Source organism: Camelus dromedarius, chromosome 29 (assembly GCF_036321535.1).
Source record: "Camelus dromedarius isolate mCamDro1 chromosome 29, mCamDro1.pat, whole genome shotgun sequence".
NCBI lineage: Eukaryota > Metazoa > Chordata > Mammalia > Artiodactyla > Camelidae > Camelus > Camelus dromedarius.
In genome coordinates this window covers 4429338-4455564 of record NC_087464.1, presented here as the reverse complement: position 1 = coordinate 4455564, position 26227 = coordinate 4429338, and the positions used below count along the sequence as shown (strand labels likewise).

Genomic DNA, 26227 nt, shown 5'->3' with positions numbered 1-26227 from the left:
GACCCCGTCTTTTCCAGCTTTCCACTGCTCTACCTGCAGAACGATGACCCCTTCCTGTTAGCCACAGCGCTGCAAGGCGTCCCTCCTCCCACCTCACAGAGCCCGCAGATCATGTCCCTCGTTGAGAGAGAGAAAAGGCCGGGCAGCCCCACTCACTGCAAATCTCACCCCCTCACGACAAAGCTGCTGGCACTCCACCAGCCTCCGCCTCGGCACAGCAGCAACAGGAAGTCCACTGACTCCCAAGACATTCCGTCTTCAGGCAGCTGACACTGTCTGAGAGCCGCTCCTCAGGCTGGATCAAAATCTGTCCCTGCTGCGGAGCGGGCAGCGCCAAGGGCAGAGCTCCCGCCACCTCGCTGGGGTACGCCCTCCAGGATGCCACCCATCCACACACTCGCCAGTTCCAAAGCCCAACTCTGTACCCTAATGTCACCACACAGTCAGGGAGGCCCTACTGCTTAGCAGTTAAAGGTACAGCCTAGGAGCTGGGCTCGTAATTCTGCTCTGACCTTGCGAGCTGGGTGACATGGGGTGATATCGGGCAGGTTACTTAACCTCTACAACCAGGGACAGTGTTCTCACCTGTCAGATGAAGAGAAATTGGTACCTGCCTGGCAGGCCTGTTCTGAGGAGTAGCCTGTAAGCCATGTCCTGTATTAGTTAAGGATCTTAATAGAAAGTGTCAGAAACAAGCCTGGAACTAGCTTAGCAAAAAGAAGAATTCTGCGGCTTTGGTGTCAGCTGGACTTCCAGAAAAGTGGAACACAGGAACTCGAACACCATCAGGACTCTCCCCTGGCGTTTGGCTTCTACCTCTCTCCACACGCAACGCTCATCCTTCTGGACAGGTTTTCTGGAGCTGCGGCCACTGACCGCACTACCAGAAAGGTATCTTCCCTTAGTACCAACCCAAAAATACCCAGAGGCAACCCTGTGCTTATGCTAGCAGGCGGTGTCCCTGCTGGCCAAACCAGAACCCCAGGCTGGGTGGGGGCGGGGAAAAGGAATTTGTTGAGAGGGAGGGTGCATTTTTCAGAAGATGGTGGAAGTAATTGGTGTTCTCTGTGTGAGCGCTCATTAAATTGTACCTATACTATCGTAAGAATTTCACTGAGTGATTTCTAGCTCCAATTCCACATAACAGGTATGCTACAAAAATAATTCAGAGAACCAATAGCAGAGTTCTTAACCTTTTATTTTGCTAACTTAAAAAAAAAACCTTTTTTAAAAGCCACAGCTACCATCACCATCATTTAACAAGAGAAAATGATCTACACCAAGGAAGCTGGGAGGACATACTCTCAGAATAAAGGACAATCCTGTCAATCAAGTCAGTTTAGCATTAGGGGAAAAAAGTAGCATTTTTCTTAATTTTCTCAACGTGATCCAGGGCTGCTAAAAATTTCACCCAGATCTGATGACAGCCAGGCCCTGACTAGACTTTGGAAACCACTGACCCAGGTCACGGTCTTCTGCCTTGTCCATGGGCAGCCTGGAGCCCGCTCGGGCCCAGCTGTGATTCCACCGTACGCTGCCTCCAGCACAGAGCTGGGCATCGGGAGGAACTCACATGCTCAGTGAGTGGGTCCAACAGTCCAGCTGCTATCAACACAGACACAGGCACAGCCTGGCAGTACCTGCTGTCACCAGTGCATGCTGGAACACACACACACACACACACAAGCTTTAAAAGTCATACTCACCCTAGCTTCAAAAGGACTGGGGTGATTTTATATACACAACACAATCATTAAAGGATGAGATTCAGGAAATGATGGGAAGATGAAGAGAAAGCCCAGGCAGAGGCCAGATGCTCAGACAGAGCACTGGATTTCAGCCCCAGGCTCAGATACAGTTTTCTTGAGAAGTGTGGCTCTGGGAGAGAGCAGAGACATGTGGCTTAAAATAAGAGTCTTCCTCTTCAGCCTAAATCTGAAAGTCGGGGAGAGAGAGAGAGAGAGAGAGAGAGAGAGTGTGTGTGTGTGTGTGTATGTGTGTGTGTGTGTGTGTCTCTCTCTATGGGGGCAATTTTAGCAGGTGGTCTGAGGGGTCCCTTCATTCAGTCACTCACTCAAGCCACACCTCAATGCACTCTGCTTACTTCAGGGCCACAAAACTGCACCAGGTACAATCTCCATCTCAAGGAGAATCATGAATCAGTTAAGTCAAAAACTACTAACATAAACCACAGTGTAAATTAAATCACTGGTCAGTTTCTTCTGTTTTCTTTGTTTAATAAAAGATGAAGATCCTTTTAAATTTAGCCTCGTTAGGTTCCAACAGAGCACTGGGTAACCGCACACAAGTAAACAATTGACTTTGTGTTTTAATTTTCATCTGCTTATTGAATTAAAAGTTCAAACTCTGGGCAGCTGAAGTAGGATATCCTTGAACCCAAGGCATTATGTCAAAACACAACATCCAACACTGTATCTCTGAACAATCACTTCCTTGTTTCATGTGCCTGTGTTAAAGCCACAGGTGACTTGGCCAAGTTTTCTCTTGGTTTCTGACCATAAGGAAGGCCAGAACTTTATTATTAAGCTCTTTGAGTAAAAGCCCTAACCTAGCCCAGGTCTTTAGATCACCAACACTTCAGGTCCTTTCCACCTGTCTTCCACATTTCACAGGTAGGGGGTTGTAGGTTGCAGGCCAAAAAAGGAGCCTCAGAGGTTCCAGTGGCAGTCAGAGATGGGACTGAGAGGTGAAGCAGGGAAGAGAGACTACAGCCAAGTAGCCAGACAGAGAGAACTGGGAAGGATGTGGGAAGGCCAGCAACGAGAAGGTAAGAACAGAAGGGGTGGGGAAGAAGGGCAAAAGACACATTCATTTAGGATTGACTAAATGTTCTGAGGAAAAGGTTAGGTACAGAAAGCACACTGGGTGCCAAAGCCATTCTGTACGCAGAGCCAAAGAGGAAAAACATGGGTCAGAGAATCCAGACTTAGCAATTCTAGGACGAGGAAACCACATACAGTCTGGACACGGGTTTACATCTTCCCCAGAAAACTCAGACTTTTTAATAGAAAGGTAAGTTTTTAGTTAATTCTACAGAACAGATAATCCTTCAATGTAAAGTTCTTCAAGCTTATGGAGATTTAGTAACTCTTTTTGTGAACATATCTTAAGTATCAAAGTAAATTTAAAAAAAATCAAGCACTATCATTTGTAGCTAAGACCTTGTGGTTTATTAGTGTCAAACCACAGTATTGGTAGGGCGGAATCAAAGCTTAAGAACAGTGCCTGTTCAGACAAAGTAAAAGAAGCCAAAGTTCAATAGCTCACAGGCACTCATTCAGGACGAGGAGTGTTTGCCACAGTGGACTTTTAAATGTCTGGAGTGACGAAGACCAAAACAGCGCACTCACAGGGAGCAAAGGTTACTTATTAATTCTACCATTCACTCCCAGGGAAAGTACAAAGGATAATTTAGCACACACTGTTTGGCTAAAAAGCATTAACAAAACAAAGAGAAAATATTTATAACTAATTCCCATAATAAAGTTTAGAACAATTTTAAAACTTCACATCTGTCATATGGAACCATAGGTTGATGTTTTTAATTGGTTTGTTCCTACTAAATATTAAAAAATTTAAAGGACAAAATTTAAAGTTTCCATATTTGTTCAACTACTACCTATAAAGTTTTAATCATTTTACCAGATTTAGCATTAAGTAATGACTGAGATTTTTAATACTGTTGATAGTACCCACACAAACTGGCATTTGATTATATTTCAGGTTTAAAACAGGCTTTCCTAAGTATCTGGCTACTTCACCCGGTAATAGTATTAAACAACTAACTTTTCCTAATTATGATGTAATTGTTATAAAATTCAAAATACCAATCAAATAAATATCTTACATGCTTTAAAATTAAACCAGTTACCATCAATTCCAACCTCTACCTCTAACGTCCTCTAAGGTCAATTTTGTTCTAAGCCAGTGCTTTTCCACAGGTAGAAAATTTTGCTCCCAGGGGTCTGCCCCCCTACCCCAAAAGGGTCTGGCAATGTCTGGGGGACATTCTGGTTCTCCAAGTAGGAGGCAGAGGAGGGGGTACTACTGGCATCTAGTGGGTAGAGGCCAGGGATGCTGCTAAACATCCCACAATGCACAGGACAGCCCTCCAACAACGGATTATCAGGTCCAACATGTCCATAGTGCCTCTGTTGAGAAACCCCATTCTAAACTGAAACAAGGAGATTTGCAAACACAGCTGAGCCCTTCAAAAAACAATTGCCAAGTAAGTAATTCAAAGTTCACTAACCTCTGTTATTGGTGCAGAGACCCAGACATAATGAAAGTTGCTTTGCATACTATTAAAATGATGACGTGACTATTCATCATTAATTCATGAAGTTGCAACTGACGTGAAGGATAAAGAGTACTTCCACAACCTACGCCATTAATAATTGCTTTAAAAAAGAACATTTCGGCAGACAAAAAAGGAAATAAGGTAGTGATATTCCTGACAGTTTCCCACCATGCTTCAAGTTTCAAGGACCAAACATCATTAATCACTACTTTTTGTTGCTGTCCTTTAGTTATAACTTTTTTTTTTTGCCCTCCTCAGTCGTTAGATTTTTAACTGGCTAAAATGTAAAGTAAACGAGGAGGGGGAAAAATAAAGTGAAGAAAGTTAACCATATAGTACTTGTTGGTATAATTACCTTAGACCCAAACACGTTCCTAAAGTATCTGTTAGAACTCTAATGTTTACCTGGCAAAAGAACTGGCTCCAGTTTTTTAATCTTCGGTTCTGAATCAATCTTATCATCTGTCTGAAATACAGGAGTAAAATAAATCAAAATCAAAACTTCTTCCCCCGTGAGAGACGACAGCAAACTTGTTTTCTAAGGGCTGACACACGCGACAGACACTCATCCCTCCCACTTAAATTCTTGCACATTTTAAACAAGCTGTTTTAAAGATCTGCTCACGATGGAACTGGGAGTCTGACCGTGAAAACGCTAACACCGCCTAAGCCGCTTCCAGGGGTTCACGCTGATGACAGGCAGGTGACCTCTGGTGCTAGGCGCCCACAGCCGTGCAATCACGCCGGCGGTCACAGCGGGGACCGTCGCCAGGCGAAGGGCTAAGTAACTCCAGTTCCGACCGCTCCCTTGGGTCTCGTCACCCGCCGAACTACGGACCTCAGGTCTCGGGCCGGACTTTTACAAGTTCCCACCAAGCCGCCGGGGCTCCAGAGAAGGCGCGCGCCCGGGGACGGGGACGGGGACCGGGTCGGGGCGGCCTCCGGGTCCCCCTGCTCCGGGCCGGCTCCCCGGAAGCGCGAGGAGAGGGCGTCTGCGAGGAGAGCGCTGTTTACCTGGGGCGGCGGCAGGAGGTAGGACCTGAAGGTGGGTCTGGGCGGCTTGAGTGAGAACATGGTGCCGCCGCCTGCTCGGCCCGGCCCGGTCGCGGCCCGGGACCTGCCGCGGGCCAGCGGCAGCGCTGACGCCTCCCAACGCCCGAGGGTCGAGAGCTCCCCGCGCGGCCGCCCAGCTCGGTCTGCAGCCAGCCGGGCTGGGCGGGCTGACGGGCGGGGATGCGGCGGAGCGCCCGCCCGAGCGGGGAGGAGCCGGGGTCCATCCCCGGAAGGGGCCCGGCGGCCGGCCCCGCCCCGGGAGACGGCGCTCACTGGGCCGGAGGCCGGCCGCTCCCGGCCTCTAGGCCGCGCAGGCGCCGGAACGCGAAGTTCGCGCCGTGCGCCGCTGCCCGGCCCTCAGCGAGGGCGCGGGGGCGGGGCGGGGCCTGGTAGCCATCTTGAAAGCACGGCCCAGGCGGGGCGAGGACGCTCCTACGGCGGCCCGCGGGGGTCACTGCGGCCCTCGGAGGTCACGGCGGCCCGCGTGTGTCATGGTTGCCAGCGGTGGGTTCCGGAGGCAGCGGGAGGCCGCCCTCCTTGCCGACTGCCCAGCGATCCAGCTCCTCCCGGGGCAGCTTCCTGGACTGCTGCTCTCTAGTGACCCGGCTTACGCGATCATTGTTATTCCCAGTGGTTGGAAAGAGCCCTGCGCGGGGGAAGGGGACTCCGGAGCCCCGGACTCGGCAGGTCATACTGTCTGCGCCCACATGTGAGGGACAGGCACCGGGAGTGTCCCAGTGCAGCCGGCAGTGATCTGATCAAGCCCCTTAAGGTCCCACACTGGGTGCTCCATCACCCCGTGGTGATCTCCGCGGAAACCTCCGAGACTGGGAGCCCCCACCAGCGGGGCCGACTGCGGATTTCCATGGGGTGCTGAAGCCGGCGTGGGCTGTGGGGCTACGGACAGAGGACACTGGCAGGCAACCCGGACTCCCCAGTTTAGTCTAAGTTCTACCCTCTTTATTAAACTTTAATGTGGAAAAAGATTTTAAGCGACTTGCCTTTCTTTTCTTGCTTATCCTCACATGTAAAGATTCTGCTGAGCAGATAAATGATCAAAAGCCCGGCAATAGTAAGACCTTGACGGTGTGGAGGGCTTCAGTAGGCTACGGACCGAATAATCTACCCATTAATTGCAAAGAACAGACGAATTTCAGCCTATCAAGCGTAGGGCATTTCTGAACACCATATTTCTGAACTGGAGCAGCCTTTGGTAGAAGGGGGCTAGTGGTGTTGCATTTTGGTAAATCTTTTCGTTGAGACTAGACTTTTCTTATGCTTTGAGGGATAAATCCCTAATCCAGCATTTTATGATTACTATCACAAGGAAGCTCCAATGTGGCCATACAAATCACAGTCATACTGACAAGTCTTGCTAATGGAAACACTACAAATTTAAACAAAGGTTCAAAAGTTACCTTTATTTTTTTGAAAATAATTTATTCTGGATCCAGAACCCCACTAATCTTTCTGATTAACTTGTTTGAGTAACATATTCCATTTTGCTCTGCAACCACATTGTATTTTAAAATGTTAAGTCCATTGAGTTACAGGGATCAAAGAGACTGTTGTGCACATACATTTAAATAACATGTCCCTGATTTCTCTACATTATATGGATTAAAAAAAAAAAAAACTAAATGCATAGAAAAAGAGATCAGATTTGTTTACCAGAAGCAGGGGGTGGGAAGAGGGAGAACTGGAGAAAGGTGGCCAAAAGGTACATATTTCTGGTTACAAGATAAATCAGCAATAGGGATGTAATGTACAGCGTGATGCCTATAGTTACACTGCTGGGTGATTTATAGGAAAGTTGTTAAGAGAGTAAATCCCGAGAGTTCACATCACAAGGAAGAAAAATTTTTTTTCTCCTTTTATTGTATCTGTATGAGATGCCGACACCAACTTACTGAGGTAATCATTCCATGATATATGCATGTCAAATCATTATGCTGTACACCTTAAGCTTATACAGTGATGTATGTCAATTATATCTCAATAACACTGGAAAAAATGAAATTTTTCCATAAATACTCTTCAAGGAATATGTGGATCTTTCTCAATACTGAAATGACTTACTATGATTTAGTCTTTGCTGTACAGGTTTTCTTAGGATCTATGACTCTAATACATGACAAAAAAATTGAAAAATGGAAAAACTCTGATTCCCAGACTTGTTAGGACCCACCCTAAATTTTATGACATTTGCAGATGGCTAATTGTATTAGTCTACTTGAGTTGCCATAAGAAAAAGATCACAAACTGGGTGGCTTAACACGAATTGATTTCTCAGAGTTCTGGAGGCTGGGAAGTCCAAGATCAAAGTAAAGGCAGGCTAGAATTCTGGTGAGAGCTCTGTGCCTGGCTTGGACAGTGGAGAGAGCTGGGAGATTGGGGATAGGGTTGAGGGGAGGGTGTTGGATCTCACTCAGGTGTCTCTTCTTATAGGGGCATTAACCCCCCTTTGTGACCTCATTTAACCTTAATTACCTCCTAAAAGCCCTGTCTCCAAATACAGTCACATTGGAAGTCAGGGCTTCAATGTATGAATTTGGGGAGAACACAGTACAGCCCCTAGAACTAGTCTTATAGCTTCTTCCCCGTCCTGATCTTCTTTCTTTGGCCCTGATGTCACTATTTTGTCCCCCCGTTGTTTTTCTGACTCTGTTTCTGTGATTGGTTCTTCCATCATGGGGGATATTGGCATTCCCTATAGATCATTTCCTTTTCCTGGTGAAAAGAAAAAAAGAACTAATGTCTCTTGAATACCTATTAGGTGCTTGGTAATTTGTATAGTCATTCAGTCAGTTACCAAATTTGTTCTGAGTGCTAACTCTATGTTAAAAACCACTTGGGTCACTAAGAAGATGAAGTTTCTACTTTCATGACACTTTTACTATAGGTGGAAAGATACCAAAAAAATAATATATAAAGAGTGCCATGAAGAAAAATTAAACATGGGAGGAGGGTGAGTGTTTTGTTTTTCGATGGGAGAGGGAGTGTGGTCATGGAAGGCCTTTTTGATAAGATGACTTATGAGCAGAGATCAACGGGCATGAGGGAGTCAGCCAGGTGGAAACCAGAAGGAAGAGAGGCTAGCAGTGCAAATGCCCTGAGGTGAGAGCCTACCTGGCGTGTTTAAAACAGCCCAATCCAGTGGGAGAAGGGGTCAGAGAAAAGAAACAAGCCAGGTCACACGGGGCCTGACAGTTAAGAAGTTTTTGTAACATTTTGAGCTGAGAGTGATGTGATGTGACTGGCATTTAAAATGTTCACTTACCCTGCCGTAGAGGTGCAGCATGGTAGAAGCCATGGGACTAGGTGGGAGCTGTTAGAACAGTCCAGGTAAAAGGAGGTGATGGTGATGGCAGTGGGAGAGGGGACGTATAATGGTTATGTGGAATGTCTGCAAGACGGTGCCATTGCCTGGGTATATCATCCTTTAAGATGACTATTAAGTCATTAATAAAAAAATCTGTTTCTTGAGGGGGGATTCTGGGAAGATGACAGCAGCAGCGTAATTGTTCAGTCACCATGGAAAAGCAGACAAAGGGACTGTAAAGCGAAACCAAAAAACCCACGGACAATATCAATGACAAATCTAAGTGAAATGGTCTTCCCATGATTTCCAGAATATAGACAAGGAGGAGCAAACCCATAGCAGTTACAAGCCCTTTGTAATATCAGCAAAGGGAATCAATCAGGCATCTGGAGAATCCTAGAATAGCCAAAAGGTATTTACTGGTTCAGCCAGTCGAGTTGAGAAGAGCGAGTGAGATAGGAAGTGATGTTTGCCGTCTCCCAGAGCATGAGGCTCAAGGTACGGTCTGAGCGTCTGGAACAGCATTGCTACAGGAACTCTTGAAACAGATCCACCTGGGCTCCCTTCAAGGAAAGGGACCCACACTGAGGACAAAGTGCTGGGCATGGAAATGAAATTGAGCCAAGTAAAGACAAAGGGAAGGGAGGGTCCAGATAAAAATGGAGGACCAGGAAATCTCTGAAAGTAAACTGAATCGAAAAAATTTTAATGCTGGACTCAAAATAAAAAAGGTTCTCTGTGAAGTTGGAAAAGCTATCCCGACAACTGCCTCCTTCAAAGAGTTTGAGAAAACCCATTTGTCATACATATAATCAAAGGAAATTATGGAAGCCAAATCCCACAGAAAACTATTATAATGAAAAAGAGAAGAACTGAATAGCACTCCTATGGACAATAAAAGCACATCAGAAAGACATGTCCTTACTCTAATTTGAAAAGATTCTTGAACCCTAGTGTTCACAGTAGCACTATTTACAATACCAAGACATGGAAACAACCTAAATGTCCATCGACAGGTGACTGGCTAAAGAAAATGTGGTGTATATGTTCAATGGAATACTACTCAGCCATAAAAAAGAATGAAATAATGCCATTTGCAGCAACATGGACCTAGAGATTATCATACTAATTTGAAGTTAAGTCAGAGAAAGGTAAATATTATATGTCACTTATATGTGGAATCTAAAAAAAATGATACAATTGAACTTACTTACAAAACAGAAACAGGCTCACAGACATAGAAAACAAACTTATGGTTACCAAAGGGGAAAGGGAAGAGGGATAAATTGGGAGTTTGGGATTTTCAGATACACACTACTATATATACAATAGATGAACAGCAAGGTCCTACTGTATAGCACAGGGAACAACATTCAATATCTTGTAATAATCTATAATGCAAAAATATATGTATGTGTAAAACTGAATCACTATGCTGTACATCTGAAATTTACATGACATTGTGATTCAACTATACTTCAATTAAAAAGAAAAAAATAAAATAAAAGGCAGAGTCCAGGCAATTAAAATATTGTTGGAAAAAAACAGGCCCCAATGTACCTTCATTTGTAAAACAGAATAAAATAGTGCCATTTGCAGCAATATGAATGGACCTAGAGATTATCAAACTCAGTGAAGTAAGCCAGAAAGAGAAAGAAAAATACCATATGATATCACTCATATGTGGAATCTGAGAAAAAAAGAAAAGAAAAGAAAAAAAGGACACTAATGAACTCATCTACAAAACAGAAACAGACTTGCAGACATAGTAAACAATCTTATGGTTACAGGGGAAAGAGGGTGAGAAGAGACAAATCTGGGACTTTGAGATTTACAAATGTTAGCCACTATATATAAAAATAGATTTAAAAACATTTCTGCTGTATAGCACAGGGAACTATGTTCAACATCTTGTAATAAGCTTTAATAAAAAAAGAATATGAAAAGGAATATATGTATGTATATGCATGACGGGGACATTGTGCTGTACTCCAGAAATTGACACATTGTAACCGATGGTACTTCAATTTAAAAAAAAATTGTGTTTGCCATCAAGGACTCTATGACAACAGGAAGATTCATATTGGATACTTTATTTTTACACATCAACAAAACTCTTGGTCACCCTACACTGTTACAATGTGAACTTTGATGTAATCATGTACTTTTTTTTTTCATCATGTAATTTTCAAACATAAAACATTAAAACATAAAACAAACAAAACCCCATAAAAACACATGATGTTTATGGCTTCTTTCCAATTCTCATTATTTTATTGTTTTTCTCTCTCACCTCTCCTTTTTTTTTTTCATGTTTGCTTTCTCTTTATTTCCCCTTTCTTACATAGTTGCTGACTCTCTTAAGTAACCTATTGGTGGCACCCAAAGGCATGTCTTAGGTTACTTGGTTGCCCCCAGAAATAGACTGTAGGATCTTGTATAGTGATTAAGCAGTTTATCATGACTGGAGTATTATCACTCTCATTGGTCCTACTCCAACTAGAACAACTAAGTTTACTAACACATGCTAACAAAACATAACTTTAAGTTTAGTGCATTAAATCTTAAATTAATAAGTCCAAATTGCCAAACATTTGTAATGAAAACGTTTTCTGATGATGTTTAGGGGGAGGGTAATAGCTCAGTGGCAGAGGGCGTGCTTAGCATACATGAGGTCCTGGGTTCAATCCCCAGTACCTCCATTAAAAAAAAGAAAAAAGAGAAAGACTATTAGAAGTTGATGATGTTTAGATGACCAAAATGGTACTCATCAGTGGCTCTGACTGAAAAATCAAAAAAACAAAACACATTAGCACTCAGTTTCTGTGGACGTCTTCTCTCGCTTAACCTGCTGTTTTTCTGTCGTAATTCCAGGTACAACCACTAAGTTACCAACACTGCTTGCGTGTCCAGATCTGTCTAAGTCGCCCCGAATGGCTTTCGCTTTCTTAGGATGGCCATGTAAACTTTTTGACCTTAAATATGGGAATCCCAAAGTTTGGTCAGTTTTCACAGACAGTAAGTTTTCCTGGTCAGTTCTATCCGTACCAGCTAGAGACAGACGGGTGGTCGGAGGGGCTGTTTTGGAAACACAGTTTTCATCTTCGGGATCCGTGAAATGCCCTCTGTGCTCAGCCTCCACTGCTGCTTCTGACCCAAAGTAAGGGATGTCTGTGCTTCGAGAACGCGTAATCTTTTGAACTTCGTATTTCCATTCTGTGGTCCATTGCTGGACTGTGGAGGGGCATGTTTGGTCCACGACTGCGCTGTACTCTGTACTCCAATTGTTAACCCCGCTGACCAGCTTTCTTCCACGGGAATATATAAAGCTTCTGGACTTCACCGTTTGACAGGCCCTGAATGTTTCCTCCGGGTAACTGCATGCCATCTTTGTTTCTTCCAGGGGATGGGAAGTGGTGCCTTCGATCTTTGCTGTTTCCACTGTTAGCCGAGTGCTTTGCAAATCTGTCTTGTTCTGTCCATGCATCACATCTGTTTGATCTGAACTTGGGAAAATAGTTTCTTCTCTTTTGGAGTCAGCCTGCCTTTCATCATCTTCAGCTGAAATCCCAATATCGGGACCTAATTTCGGCTCCGAAGTGCTCTTGGCGTTGTCTAATGCGAGCCGACCGCGTTCCGGGGTTGCTGGCTTGCTTGTGCTGGGTGACAGGTGCAGGCTGCCCTGACGCTCGGGTACCAGGTGCGTTCTTTGGTCCTTCTCTCCTTTCATGCGGAAGGAACCGGCTTTTTTCCTGAACCCTGTCCCTGGTGGCATGGACAGAGAAGTATCCTCGTACAACAGCTCCTCCCCGTTGAAATGGTATCTGTACATGCTGTAGCCGTCGGCGCTGTTGATGCTGCTCTGCCGGAGCAGGTGCAACGCATCACATTCAGAAGAAGCTCGGGACCGGGTCTGTATCAGGTCGGCTTTGTCAATTCCCGCGAGGTTTTCCAGGGCATTCACCATTCTGTTAGATAGTTCTTCTAGTTGAGAGAGCCGAAGGTCGACCGTCTGTAGGGAAGTTTTCATGAAATTTTCTCTTTCGTTGATTTCTTCCAATCTCATTGACATATTCTCAACTCTGGTGAACACAAAGGGATAGGGTTGTTAAACCGAGATTAACTAGATACTAAAAGCCAAAAAATGTTATTTTTGTTATGTGATTTTCTTCAGTCTTTGGGGACCCATGGAGCTCACTGGGCATAATTTTAAACTTCACACACTCCTAACAACTACTAAAAATTACTGGGAGGAGCACGAGAAAATGATAGAAATACAATTAACACAGACGGTGCTATTTACTGTTCATTGCTCGAAGTGCCTTGTGTATTCATTAGTAAGTACTCATAGAGGTACTATTCCGGGCTCGTTTAACCCTCAAAACAGCCCTATGAAGTAGGCACTGTTTTATCGTCCCCATTTTACAGATGAGGAAATCAAGTCCTAGAGCGTGGAAGTAATTTGCCTAAGGACACACAGTGGCGCTGGGATCTGAAGGCACCCAGTGTGACTCCAGCTTTGGTCTCTCAGCTAGTCCTTCACACTGCTTCTGATAACAACGGAAGACACCGGCACTTCGATTTTTGAGTTTTCATGACAGCTGTTGGCAATGAATGGTTATGAGGACAAAATGAATTAATTAAAAGCATTACTTGGAGTTTAGGGCTTCAGAAAATGACTTAATAATTAAGTTCAGATTATCAGATGGTTTACTTCAGGGACAAGAGGCCATCTAATGGTCTGAAGAATACCAGTAACTTAAAATGGCTTAATAATTATAGTAATTAATAATATGTAATAATTAGTCTTTCCTTAATGGAGTTGTAAGAAAGAAAGACCATGGCAGATTATAAATTCCTGCTATTAGATTTTTTTTTTTAATGGAGGTACTGGGGATTGAACCCAGGACCTCATGCTTGGTAAGCATGTGTTCTACCACTAAGCTCCACCCATCCCTAGATTCTTTTTTTCCTTAACCACCTAGAAGATCAGGCAACAGCCTCTGAAACTATAATGTTGTCTGAAATCTGCTAGCATAGACTATGTTTCATATTTCAAGATTACCCACAGTACGATTTCTTTCCATCGGTTTGTGAAATCTAACCCTGAAAGGCAGAAAGTGATGCCCAGGACCTGGGACTCTTTTCTAAAAGTTGAATTTGTCCCCTGGGTGGCCGGCAGAGGGGATCCCGGCTCCCAGTCAGGAGCCTCTGGGTCCCTGGAACCCGGCAGTGAGGTGGTCTGTCCCGGCAAGTTCAGCTGTGTGTGAGGGAGAACAGCTCAGTCTGACTTTTTGTTAAACTTTTATTTTCTCCCACTTTCCATCTTTGGGTGGGAATGTGTAGGCAGTCTTTCTGGTCACCCAGCTTGTTTTGAGTCTGTTTCTAGGATGGCTTTACTCCCCACTCCACAGATCCTTCTAAATTCCCTCACCTGTTCTGGCTTCCCTCTTGTCCACTTCCCCATCCTCTGCCGCCCCTCCTTGTGCACAGTTTCTACTCCCCACCTGACTGCATCTCTTGCACTTGCCTCACTCCCCACCACCCCTGCAGCTCCTTGCCCTCTGTTCCCCCATGACTGTGTGTGCTAATGTTGGACTTCCACTGGCCACACTGACAGCTCTGCTCTGACGTGTGGGAGGGTCCTTGGCTTCTATTCTCAACTCTTTCCTGGGGCAAGGACTATTTTTATGCCCTCTTAGGAAACCACATTATTTGAGCAGGAAGGGTCTGACTTCCTGAAGCTTTGCCACCAGGAGTACCAAATTTCACCGAATTCACCATGTAGGGGGAGCCCTGACTTCCTTCTTTAAGAGCTTCTCCACCATTGGGAAGGGAGGTGGGAAGGGATAAATTGGGGGCCCGAGATTTGCAGATATTAACTAGTATATATAAAATAGATAAACAACAAGTTTCATCTGTAGAGCACAGGGAGCTATATTCAATATCTTGTAGTAACCTATGATGAAAAGGAATATGAAAACAAGTCTATGAATGTGTATTATGACTGAAACATGACGCTGCACACCAGAAATTGACACAACATTGTAAACTGACCAGACTTCATAAAAAAAAAGTTTCCCCACTATAGGGAACCCTGCTATAAATTTTAAGGGTCCTTTCTCCTTCTGCATTTCAGGGATCAAGAGAAGACCTTTTTGCAATGAATCTTCCATGACTTCAAGTATGACTTGGTTTTCTCCGTTAGATGTAATGCCTCCTTGCTGGCTTCAGATCCATTGCCCGCATGATTGCCTCCTCTTGTGTTATAAACCACATTGCCTCCATAACAAACTTGAGATTCTTCAGCAGACACAACATTTAGTGATAAAGCAAACCTTTAAAAATTAATAAGCTGGGAAAATATAGATGAGTGTCTTTCCTCTCAAATCTTGTGTAATTCTCTGCCTATTTTTTCCCCTGTATTACCTAATCCAGGTAACAGCACTGCCTGCCACTCACACAGAAAAAAGAACCCCCAAACTCATCTGATTCTCTAGTCTCCTTTACACCTCTCTCCCCTCCCCTCCCCCCTAAGCTCTTTGTAGGACCCTTTAGGTGACCCTTAAATTTCCTGCCCCTCCTGCCACCCCCTTAGTTAAAGCCAGGGAAGAAACAATTCTTCACGATGTGGTTTAGTTGAGAAAAACCATCAGATGCTATTTCAAGCTCGCCGTGAACGGCTACAGTGTGGAGACCGCGCATTTCAGATGGCTATGCCAGATCCAGGGAAGTTGCATTGAGTTTTTACAGCATGTGTGAAAGAAGAAAGTAAAAACCGAGTTTAGGTTCACTTCTGTCTGAAATGATGAAAAAAAAAAAAAAAAGGACATGCAAGGAACTACCTCGTATGCTAGCTTTGTTAATTACTTAAACCATGTATCATAAATCTTGACATCTTATAGATGGGAATTCATGGAGGGATTTCCATTTCAGACGGGGAAAGTTAGGAAATAACTTGGTAAGAGTCTCATAGTGATTTACACACTGACTGGCAGGAAAACTTGTTAAAGATATCTATCATTTAGGACAGAGCTCATAGTGAGATATGAGCGTTCCTAACTTTCCACATCTTTTTTTTTTTTTTTTTAATTTTTCATGGAGGTACTGGGGATTAAACCCAGGACCTTGTGCATGCTCAGCATGCACTCTACCACTGAACTACACCCTCCCTGCCACCAAATTTCAACATCTTAATTCTGCTTTCCTTTCAGCACAGAATGAATTTTTTTTCCAGCACAACACGGAACAAAAAACTGTTCTAAGTCCAAGATGATTTGCTTGGCTTTCTCATGAAATAAAATTGATTCCCTCTAAAATTTAGACATGTTCCTAATATGTCATGTTTCTAATTTCATGTTTTCTTTTTAAAACTATCATACAGGAAATGGACTATTTTGTGTGTGTGTGTGTATGTGTGTGTAGAGTTCTTTGGATAGTCACACATGTATAAATTTCTGTAACCAACCTCACAATCAGGATTCAGAATAACTCTCCATCCCCCAAGACTCCCTTGTGCTAAACCTTTATAATCACACCTTCCCCGACCCTTCATCCCTGCAACTACTGATCAGTTCTTCGTCCCTGTAGTTTTATATTTTGGAGAAAGTCAAATAATTGAATCATGCAGTAGGTGACCTTTTGACACTGGCTTCTTTCGGCAGAATGTCTTTGACTTTCATGCATGTGTTAATTGTTTGTTCCTTTTAATTGCTGAGTAGCATTACATGGTATTACATAGTACTACATGGACCACAGTATTTGCCAAAGGATGTTTGGGTTAGTTCCTTTTTTTTTTTTTTTTTGGCAAATATTAAAGGAGCTGCTATCAACATTCATGTGCAAGTTTTGTGTGAGCATGGGGTTTTAAAAAATGTTTTGTTTTCATGGAGATAGAATGGACATATAACATTGTGGAAGTTTAAGGTGTACAACGTGTTGATTTGTTACATTTATATGTTGAAATATGATGGCCACCATAGTGTTAGCTAACACGTCTATCATGCCATGTCACATAATTATCATTTCTTTTTTGTGGTGGGCACAATTAAGATCTACTCTGTTAGCAACTTCGAAGTTTACAACAGTATTGTTGCCTGTAATCACTCTGCTGGGCATTAGATCTGCAGAACTTACTCATCTTCTGGTTGCAGGTTTGTACCTCGCCAATCCCCCCAGCTTTTCCCCCAGCCCAGGTAACCACCAGTCTATCCTGTATTTCTCTGAGTTCAGCGTTTTTAGATTTCACATATAAGTGATATCACGCAGTGTTTGTCTTTCTCTGTTTGATTTATCTTACTTAGCAAAATGCCCTCAGGGCCCATCCAGGTTGTCACAAACGGCAGGACTTCCTCCTTTCTCATGGTTGAATAATATTCCATTTTGGATACATACACACCACATCTTCTTTATCTAGTCATCTTAGTTTTCCTCTGTCTGTAAATATCTTCATTTCATATTCACTCCTGAAGGATGCTTTGTTGATTATAGAATTTTGATGGACAGTTCTTTTCTTTCAGCCTTAAAAACACAGTGTTACTTAATCCTGGTCTCCATGGTTTCTATTAAGAAATTTGCCATTATTCAAATTGCTGTTTCTCTGTAAATAATACATCATTTTCCTCTGGCTTCTATCAACTTTTTTTTTTTTGTCTTTTGTTTTCAGCAATTTCTAACATATGTCTAAGTGTGGATTTCTTTGAGTTAATCCTGCTTAGCCTTTGATAAATTTCTTTAACCTGTAGGTTTATGTCTTTCACCCGACTTGAGAAGTTTTCAGATATTACTTCTTAAAATATTCTTTTCTTCACCACACATTTTCTCCTCTCTGGGACTCTGAAGACACAAATGTCATACATTTTGTTATTGTCCCCCAGGCCCCTGAGGCTATTTTTTTTCAGTCTGTTTACTCTCTGTTGTTCACACTGGATTATTTGTCCTGATATACCTTCAAGTTTACTGATTCTTTCCTCTGTCATTTCTGTTATGCTATTGAGCCTATCCAGTGAGATTCACTTAGTGTATATTTCAGTTTTTAAAATTTCCATTGGGTCTTCTTTATAGTTTCCTTTTTTTTTTTAACTAAGACTTTCTATTTTTTTCTATTAGTTTCAAGCATTTTAATAACAGCTACTTTAAAGCCTTTCTCGGGTAATTCCAAAATCTGTGTTATCTTGGCGTTGATACTTATTTGTTGTCTTTTTTCACCCAGGTGAGTTGACATTTTCTGGGTTCTTCATATTCCAAATTATTTCAGATTGTATCTTGGACCTTTTGAATATTATGTCATTTGATTAGAAGTCTGGTTTAAATCCTGTGGATAATGTTGATATTTTTGTTTTAGCAAATGATTGACCCGGCTAGGTCCAACCTACACATTCTAATATGGTTTCTGTGGGTGGTGATTTCAGTTTCAGTTTAGTCTCAAAGCCTTTTCAGTGCTTTTGGGATCTGCCTGTTTGTGAGCAGTTCAGTGATCAGTGTGGGAACTCGATGGTGGTCTATTCATTACTTCACTGCTCAATGCCTTTGAGATCTTTCTTCTTTCTTTAATGTAGGTGTTTACAGTTATAAATGTTCTTCTGGCACTGCTTTTGCTACATCCCGTAAGTTTTGGTCATGTTGTGTTTTCATTTTTTGTTCATTTTGAAATATTTTCTATCTTTCCTTTTTTCAAAAAAGTTTAATTGTGGTCAAATAAACATAATACAAAATTTGCCATCTTAACCATTTTTTAGTGTCCAGTTTAGTGGCATTAAGTACATTCATACTGTTGTGCAGCTTTGAAATATTTTCTAATTTCTCTTGTGAACAGTTTCTTCTTTGATCCATTGGTTATTTAGGAATGTGTTATTCAATTTTCACATATTTGTAAATTTTCCAAATTTTCTTTTGTTATTAAATCCTTTTATTTCATTGTGATTGGACAACATACTCTGAATTATTTCAATCTTTTAAAAATTTATTGAGACTTATTTCCTTGATGATCTTCTGTCTAGCTCTGTCATTAATAAAAATGAGATATTGGGTTCTCCAACTATTATCTTAGAACTGTGTGTTCCTCCCTTCAGTTCTGTCAGTTTTTGCTTCATATATGTAGTCATAGATTATGAGGCTCTGCATATATATTTATAATTGTTACATCTTCTTTGTCTTTATGTAATGTCCTTTTTCATTTTGAGTAACAATTTTTGTCTTAAAAATGCATTTTGTCTGATACCAGTATAGCCACTGCAGCTCTTTTTTGCTTATTGTTTGCATGGAATATCTGTTTTCATCTTTTTACTTTCAAACTATTTGTATCTGTGACTATGAAGTATGTCTCTGTAGACAGCATACAGATCATATTAAAAAAAAAATCTATTCTGCCAGTCTGTGTCTTTTAACTGGACAGTTTAATCCATTTACATTTTGTATGATTACTGAGAAGGAAGAACTTTCCTCTGCTGCGTTGCTGTTTGTTTTCTACATGTCTTATGTCTTTTTTTGTTCTTCAGTTCTTCCATTACTACCTTTTTCTGTGTTAAGTAGACATTTTCTAGTCTTTTCTAGACATTTTTAATTCTCCTGTTTCTTTTATTGTATGTTTTTGAATTATTTTCTTAGTGGATGTCCTGGGCATTAAAATGAGTATCTTAATAACAATGTAGTTCAGATTAATGTCAACTTTTTCAATAGTATACAAAACAATTGCTCCTATAAAGCTCCATGCTTTCCTTGCCTACTAATTACATCATTATACATTGTGTGCCTGTCAACATAGACTTGTAATTATTGCTCTATGCAGTTGTTTTTTAAAATTATATAGATATTAAAAAGTAGTTAAAACCAAAACATACATTTATGTCTTTTATACTTACCTATGTAGTTACTTTTACTGGTGTTCTTTATTTCTTCAGGTAGATTTTAGTTATTGTCTGGTATCCTTTATATATATATATATATATATATTTCTACTTGTATTTTAAATTCAGAAAGTAAAAGTTAAAGGTTCCAGATTAACAGCGGACATTAGATATCATGAGTCTTTTTGTCTGTTTAGTTTGTTTTCAAGAAGAAAACAAAGGCTGTTTCTGATGAACGTTTAGCTAACAGCGGGAGTCGTTCTGAGACGTGCCTGTATCCTCATGAGGGACAAAGCGACTCCACTGGCTCCTGTTTGTGGTGCCTCTCTTACCAGGAAGTGATTCGTGAAGCAAGGATAATAATCATGACAATAATAACAACAACACGTGTAGCAGGATACTGTTGGGAAAGGTGAAATTGTGTAAAGGAAGGTACACCACGAAGTAGGTGCTTTCCAAGTGCAGAATGACATGGCCGTGCCAGGCAGGACCGCTACAAACCTTCCTGTACTTGGATCTGTATCTCAGTGGCTCTGTTACCTAGGGATTTTTGAATGTTACACCACGAAAACTTAAAGGAGTTTAACGAAAGTGCATTTTTGTTAAGGCATTGTAAATGTTTTCCATTTCATTCAAATGCCAGGCACAACAATATATAAGCTTGTAGAACTTTGGTACTAACTTCCAAGAGAATACTTATCTGGGGCGTAACTCTATTGGACTTTCATAGACTTTGATCTATTAAATGTAAGATCCAGATTCATGCTCTCATGGACAGAGTCCTTATGTGTCCTTCCTAAGGACAGAACCTAGACATTTGGAGCCCAGTAGGAAGCCAGTTATTAAAACTTGTTTTATCTGCAATTATCTTTTCTTGTGCAATGATCACCCTTCACCTGCAAGGCAGCTTGTAAATTATATGGGAACATTTCCTTAATGAGAGAGTTGAATGCTGACATAAAAACATAATGTTAGTGGGACAACTAGGTCCCGTTCATACTTGAAGAAACCCATGTTCAAGATCCCATGGCATTCTATATTGAGTTCTAAGACTATTCCTACCCTGTAATTTTATTCCAGGTCTAGCGATCATAGACTTGTCTCATCCAGTCCAAATTTCACATTCAGCTGTTTTCATTCCCCTTGACTTCTTCATGTGGGGCTGCCTTTTAAGTTTAGGAATTGTAGGGAGACCCTCCCCAGGGAAGAACCTGGTTATGCTTCCTCACAGAGATTTTATATGTGAAAGTCTAAACAAAAAACAAGACTCAGGTCTTTAATCTCCTGTCCTCCTTCTTTTTAGGAAGCAAAATACTGAGTTGTTACTAAAAGAATATTAAGTTCTCAATGATTCTCCCTCTAGGCTGCATCAGAAATACATACAAACATGGTCATGCCTCACACCTCCTTGGTTTCTAGAATTCAAGTCATCTAAGTTATTAGCCTTTTCTTTCTACTTTCTGCTCTGACTCCAGTCAGCCACTCAGTGATGCTCTTACTGACATCCTAGGTTGTGTCTCCCTTACTTTCAGCATAATAGTAACCATCCCTGACCCTTTATCTGTCAGATGAGGACTCCAGGGCTAGGCAGGAATAACTGGTTGCTGCAGGCAACATAAGGTTTCTGCTGCCCTTTGCGAACCCTGACATCATTGTGACACCTGCACCGACTAGTTCCTGGAGCACAGGTTCCCTTCAGCTTCCCTTTCCATGCCTCACGCGTCACTTGCTTTCTGCATCCTTGCCCTTGGGCTATAGTGCAACACTGGTGAAAGTTGTGGATTTCAGTGGGTCGCCATTATTCCTGCCAGGCGATCTCTTGGCTCCTCCTTTCCTGCCACATTTCTCCTAAAGGTGAACTCCAATCCTCCCTACTGGCTTCAAGTCAGTAATGTTGCTATGGGGTTCTTCTTCCTCCTTCTTGTGGTTTCTTCTTATGGGTCTGAATTTTCTGTTAGTGTAAAACTCCTGGCCTCCCTCTAGCCTTTTCTTTATTCTTAAGAAGAACTGATTTTCTGGTTGGAGTTTTGGGGTCAGCCACACGTATGATCCTCCCTCCTTGGGGGCCAGCTGCCTGCATGGAATGTGGGCTCTCCCTTTGTCCAGGTCTTATGGTAAGCTTTGCAGAGAAGGCTGACTCTGCCCAGAAGAGGGAGGCTTGCGGGTGGCTAGTGTGCCCGTGACTGAGTGGGTATGTCTAATTCTGGGGTGTGTTCAGCAAGGACTGAGTGACATACTCTAGCACAACATTCATTATAAATAAAGCTGATATTTTTATCTATCTCTGAATTGGCTCTCAAAGTCAGGAACAAGATTGCCATTTACCAGACACACTAAAACATCAACACTTGAGGGGAACGATACAGCTCAGTGGTAGAGCAAATGCTTAGTGTGCACGAGGTCCTGGGTTCAGAGGTCCAGTATCACCATATAAATAAACAAAAACCTAATTACTCCCCCCCCTTAATTTTAAAATAAAATAAAAAAATTACCCTCCAACACTTAATCCTACCCCTTACACATCATCTGATCACCCTTGACCCTTGTCTATAACATGAAGACATTCTCTTTTCCTGCATTTTTGTCTTTCAGTGGCTTCTCTACATAACAGGGATCACCACCTCCTTTCCAAGACTGATCTTTCCTTCAGGTCTTCTTCTAGTTACTATCTTGTTTCTCTCCTTGTCTTTCCTGTTAGGGTCTTTTTTTACCAGCATCTTCTCTTCCTGGTCACTTGGGAAGAGGATGCCAAATAAGATCTCAAGATTGGTTACTGATTTCCCAACAAGCCTTAGGAAACCCAAGACCTTAATCCAGATCCGCAAATATGACAAGAAACCACTTAACCCAGAAAGTTTTGGGAGAATCAGAACCTACTATTGTAGGTCTGGTCAGTCTAAGACCTACAGCCTTAAATACAGGCTCAACTGCATTTAAAAATGTGTAATTTATGAGTTATATCCTGCATACTTTGAAATAACAGACATGTAAAGTAAATTTATATAAATGGAACAGAAGACATGAAAGAGTAGAGGAAATGAGGAGGCCATGTCAACCACATATTCCTAAAACCTACAATAATACACTTCTTAGAATTAAATATTAAGTTTGGTGCTAAGCTTCCCTAAAGCCATGGAAAAAAGGAAAACACACTGGATTCCGTCTTTCTCATTGCTCAAAAAGAGGAAGTTGAATCTGACAAAGTTTTGTCAGAAAAGATTCTTTCCAACTCAACTTGAGGCCCTGTGAATCTGTGTCAAGTTAAGGGACTTCAAACCACAGGAGGAATGCTGCCTTCAACGATGGATCTGTGAGAGACACAGAGAAGGGCTTCAAGCACCAACTGATAAGGAGACTTGTTTCCAGTAATTAACCTGGTATGACAACAATAGAGTATTCAGGTCGACGAGTCCTACCTGGTTGTGCTGGCAGAAGTGACTGATAAAACGCTTTCCTCCCACCAGCCCTCTTGGTGATGTGCTGTTATCCCTTCGAAGAGACAGCACCAAGGCCGGTTTGGTGTTGCTGATATTAAGGATTCTTCCTGACAGTTACAGGGACCAGAATCATTTGCATGTTGAGATTGTTCCTTGCTCCCAACAGTAAAATCAGTTTCAAATCCAGAGGGGACGTGGTTGGTTTCCTATTTGATACTCCAGGAGGGAATTCCTTGAGGGGAGGACAGAAATTTGCCTTCAAATTAGGAGACCAAAGTTTGCGTCATCCATTCATTCAGAAAGATTGAGTTCCCGCTCTGGGGTGAGGTGCAGGCTCTGGGAACAAGCAGTGAATGAAACCTAAACATGGTCCCTGCCATCATGGAGCTGAGTCTGAGGGCTCTGACCTAGTCTAAGGTGTAAAGCGGTCAGGGAGGTTTTCCATAAGGAACTGGCATTTGGGCAGGGACCCAAAGGATGAGCAGGCAGAGGGAAGAGGATATGCAAAGGCCCTGTGGCAGGAAGACTGCAGTGGCTCTGAGGGGACAGAAGAAGGCTAGCAAGACTGGAGGACTGAGCGCGTGGGGAGGATGGTGCAGGGGGAGTCTGGACAGACAGCAAGGCCACTGAGGGGCTTTCAGGGCGAGCTAGTGGTGAGGGATGCTGAAGCTGGTTATGTCTCTCTGGTGCAAAATGGATTGAAAGAGCAGGACTGAATTTGGAGGACTGAATTCTGAGGGCACAACTGCAGGAACCCAAGTGAAAAATGATACCGGCTTCAACTCGTGTGTCAGTGTAGAGAAGGAAAGAAGTGAGCAGACCGTGATGTATTCAGGAGGGCAAGTGATCGGAACGTGGTGATCCTGAGTGCAGAAGAGGGAGGTGTCAGAATAATTGCCAGTGTCTGTCTTGCTGAAGGAGACAGTTGTGGTGCTTCTCATGGAGCCCAGATTGGAGGGAGCGGGGGGGGGGGAGTGGATGTCCAGGTTTGGGAGGAAAAGCCTGAGTGTAGGGCCCTCAGACCACTGAGTGGGCACAGTGGGCGGGGATCTGGGTTACATACCCATGTGAATGAGAATTACTGCCAGCCATATCAGTAAATGAAGGATGCTGTGCCATCAAGTCATCAGCCACTACTCCACCCTGACTGTGAGCCAGAGGGAACTCAGGATGGAGAAAAAACAGGACACTGGCCCTAAAGAGCTAAAGTGCACATCAAAGGACTGGTTTCAATGAGCCCAGACTTTTGCATCTTCTCATACATAGAAAATCACTAAATTCCTTAACTTGAGATACCTAGCTTTCTTTAATTAACAGTAATCTTTTAATGTTCCAACTGAGACAGGAAGGAAGCAGGCAGGGCACAACCATTCAAAGAATGACTCAGCCTTTACACCAAGATGGCGGGAGATTCAGCTCCCAGTAGATCTTGAGCTTCAATATACACACATTGAAATACAACAGCTGCTAAATGACACTCCCACAGGTGCCAGGGCAGATCCTAGGCTGACTGTAAAAGGTCAAAGAGTGATGGCCCAGTTCCTGGGAATCTCAGGCCCTATCCCAAAGTAGTTGGAGTAATCCCCCGACTTGTTAGCATACGAAGTTACCCAGCCCATAAAAACTAACACCCCCACACCTCGTGGCCTGATCTCATTTCTCCTAGCCGACCCCATGCTCTGAGGCCACCGCCCTCCCTTCTGGGTAAGACGGCCCAGCTCTGCCTGTGGAGTGTGCATCTCCCTGAGTAAATCTGCTTTCACTCTACTATGGCTCGCTCTTGAATTCTTTCCTGCGCACAGCCAAGGACCCTCACTTGGTAGGGTGCATCCTAGGGGCTCGCCTGCGACCTGGGACATGGCCATCCTCTCACTCCACATTTTCCCTGCATCACGACTACCTGGTCTTTGTTGCAAAAACTCAATATACATCCCGGCTCCTTCCCTGCCTCCTCAGATGAAGTGTCAGATCTGACAAAATGTTGAAATTATATGATACAAATAAATGGTCAGTTTGTTGGAATTTTAGATATACCTTTCAAAGCAGCAGGGGAAGGCCATAAGCCTGATTTTGGTTTGGTTTGGTTCCTGGACATAAGCCCTCAAAGCACCCTGCACGGAGGAGCACAACAAGCGTGTAAACTTCCCGTGTGAACACGTGTGTGAATCACTGGCTCCAGTTTTGCAAGGTGCCCAGACAACAGCGAGGCCAGGAAGGGACGGACACCAACAGTGTCTTTTGTAGATGCTCACCCCTAACCTGACCTTGCCGTCCCAGTGGCGCAGGTCCAACTGAGAGAAGAACAGGAAAATCATCAAGGGACGAATGGTGATGCAGACAAGAAAAGCAATCAAATATATAAAGAAGATCAAAGATTCCACTCCTGGGCATAAATTCGGAGAAAACTCTAATTCAAAAAGACACATGCTCCTCAGTGTTCACAGCAGCACTATTTACAATAGCCAAGACCTGGGAACAACCCAAATGTCCATCTACAGATGACTGGATAAAGATGTGGTATATATATATATATATATATATATATATATATATATATATATATATATATATATACATACACAACATTACTCAGCCATAAAAAAGAATGAAATAATGTCATTTGCAGCAACATGGATGGACCTAGAGATGAGCATATTAAGAGAAGTCAGTCAGACAAAGACAAATATCATATGATATCACTTATATGTGGAATCTAAAGAAAATGATACAAATTCTATTTACAAACCAAAAACACACTCACGAACATAGAAAACAAACTATGATTACCAGAGGGGAAAGGGCAGGGAGGGATAAACCAGGGGTTGGGGATTCATAGATACACACTACTATATATAAAATAGATAAACAACAAGGTCCTACTGTGTAGCACAGGGAGCTGTATTTAATTTCTTGTAATAACCTATAATGGAAAATAATCTGAAAAGAAAATCTATGTAAGTATATGTATAACTGAATCACTTTGCTGTATACCTGAAACTAACATTGTAAATCAACTACACTAAACATTAAAAAAAAAAAAGATTAAAGAAGTGGCAGAGACCTCTAAGGACCCTAAAATTTGATTTTAAATGTAATCACTGCCCACAGTTCATCAGAAAGAACTAATTTTTTCCATTCTCCCCTTCTCTTGCTCCCCAGCTGCCCTGGTTAAGAACAAAGAAAAGCTACCTTCTCCCAGACCTCCTCCTCTTCCTCTCTCTGGCATTCACCTGTGATTCAGCCAAGAAAG

At 42.5% G+C, this 26227-nt stretch overlaps 2 protein-coding genes across 2 annotated transcripts in view; both read right to left on the bottom strand.

Moving 5' to 3' along the window:
- MTMR10 (myotubularin related protein 10) overlaps window positions 1-5524 on the bottom strand; it is a 45040-nt gene extending 39516 nt beyond the window's left edge. Inside the window, exons 1-2 of the mRNA XM_010985351.3 lie at window positions 5336-5524; window positions 4727-4787 (exon numbers count right to left, since the gene is read on the bottom strand). Coding sequence (XP_010983653.3) covers window positions 4727-4787; window positions 5336-5395 — 121 coding nt within the window. The 5' untranslated portion in view covers window positions 5396-5524. The remainder of the gene's footprint in view (window positions 1-4726; window positions 4788-5335) is intronic.
- Window positions 5525-10848: 5324 nt separating this feature from the next.
- The window catches only part of TRPM1 (transient receptor potential cation channel subfamily M member 1), a 57746-nt gene continuing 42367 nt past the window's right edge, over window positions 10849-26227 (bottom strand). The window contains exon 25 of the mRNA XM_064480507.1: window positions 10849-12778. Within this exon, the coding sequence (XP_064336577.1) occupies window positions 11506-12778 (1273 nt within the window). The 3' untranslated portion in view covers window positions 10849-11505. The remainder of the gene's footprint in view (window positions 12779-26227) is intronic.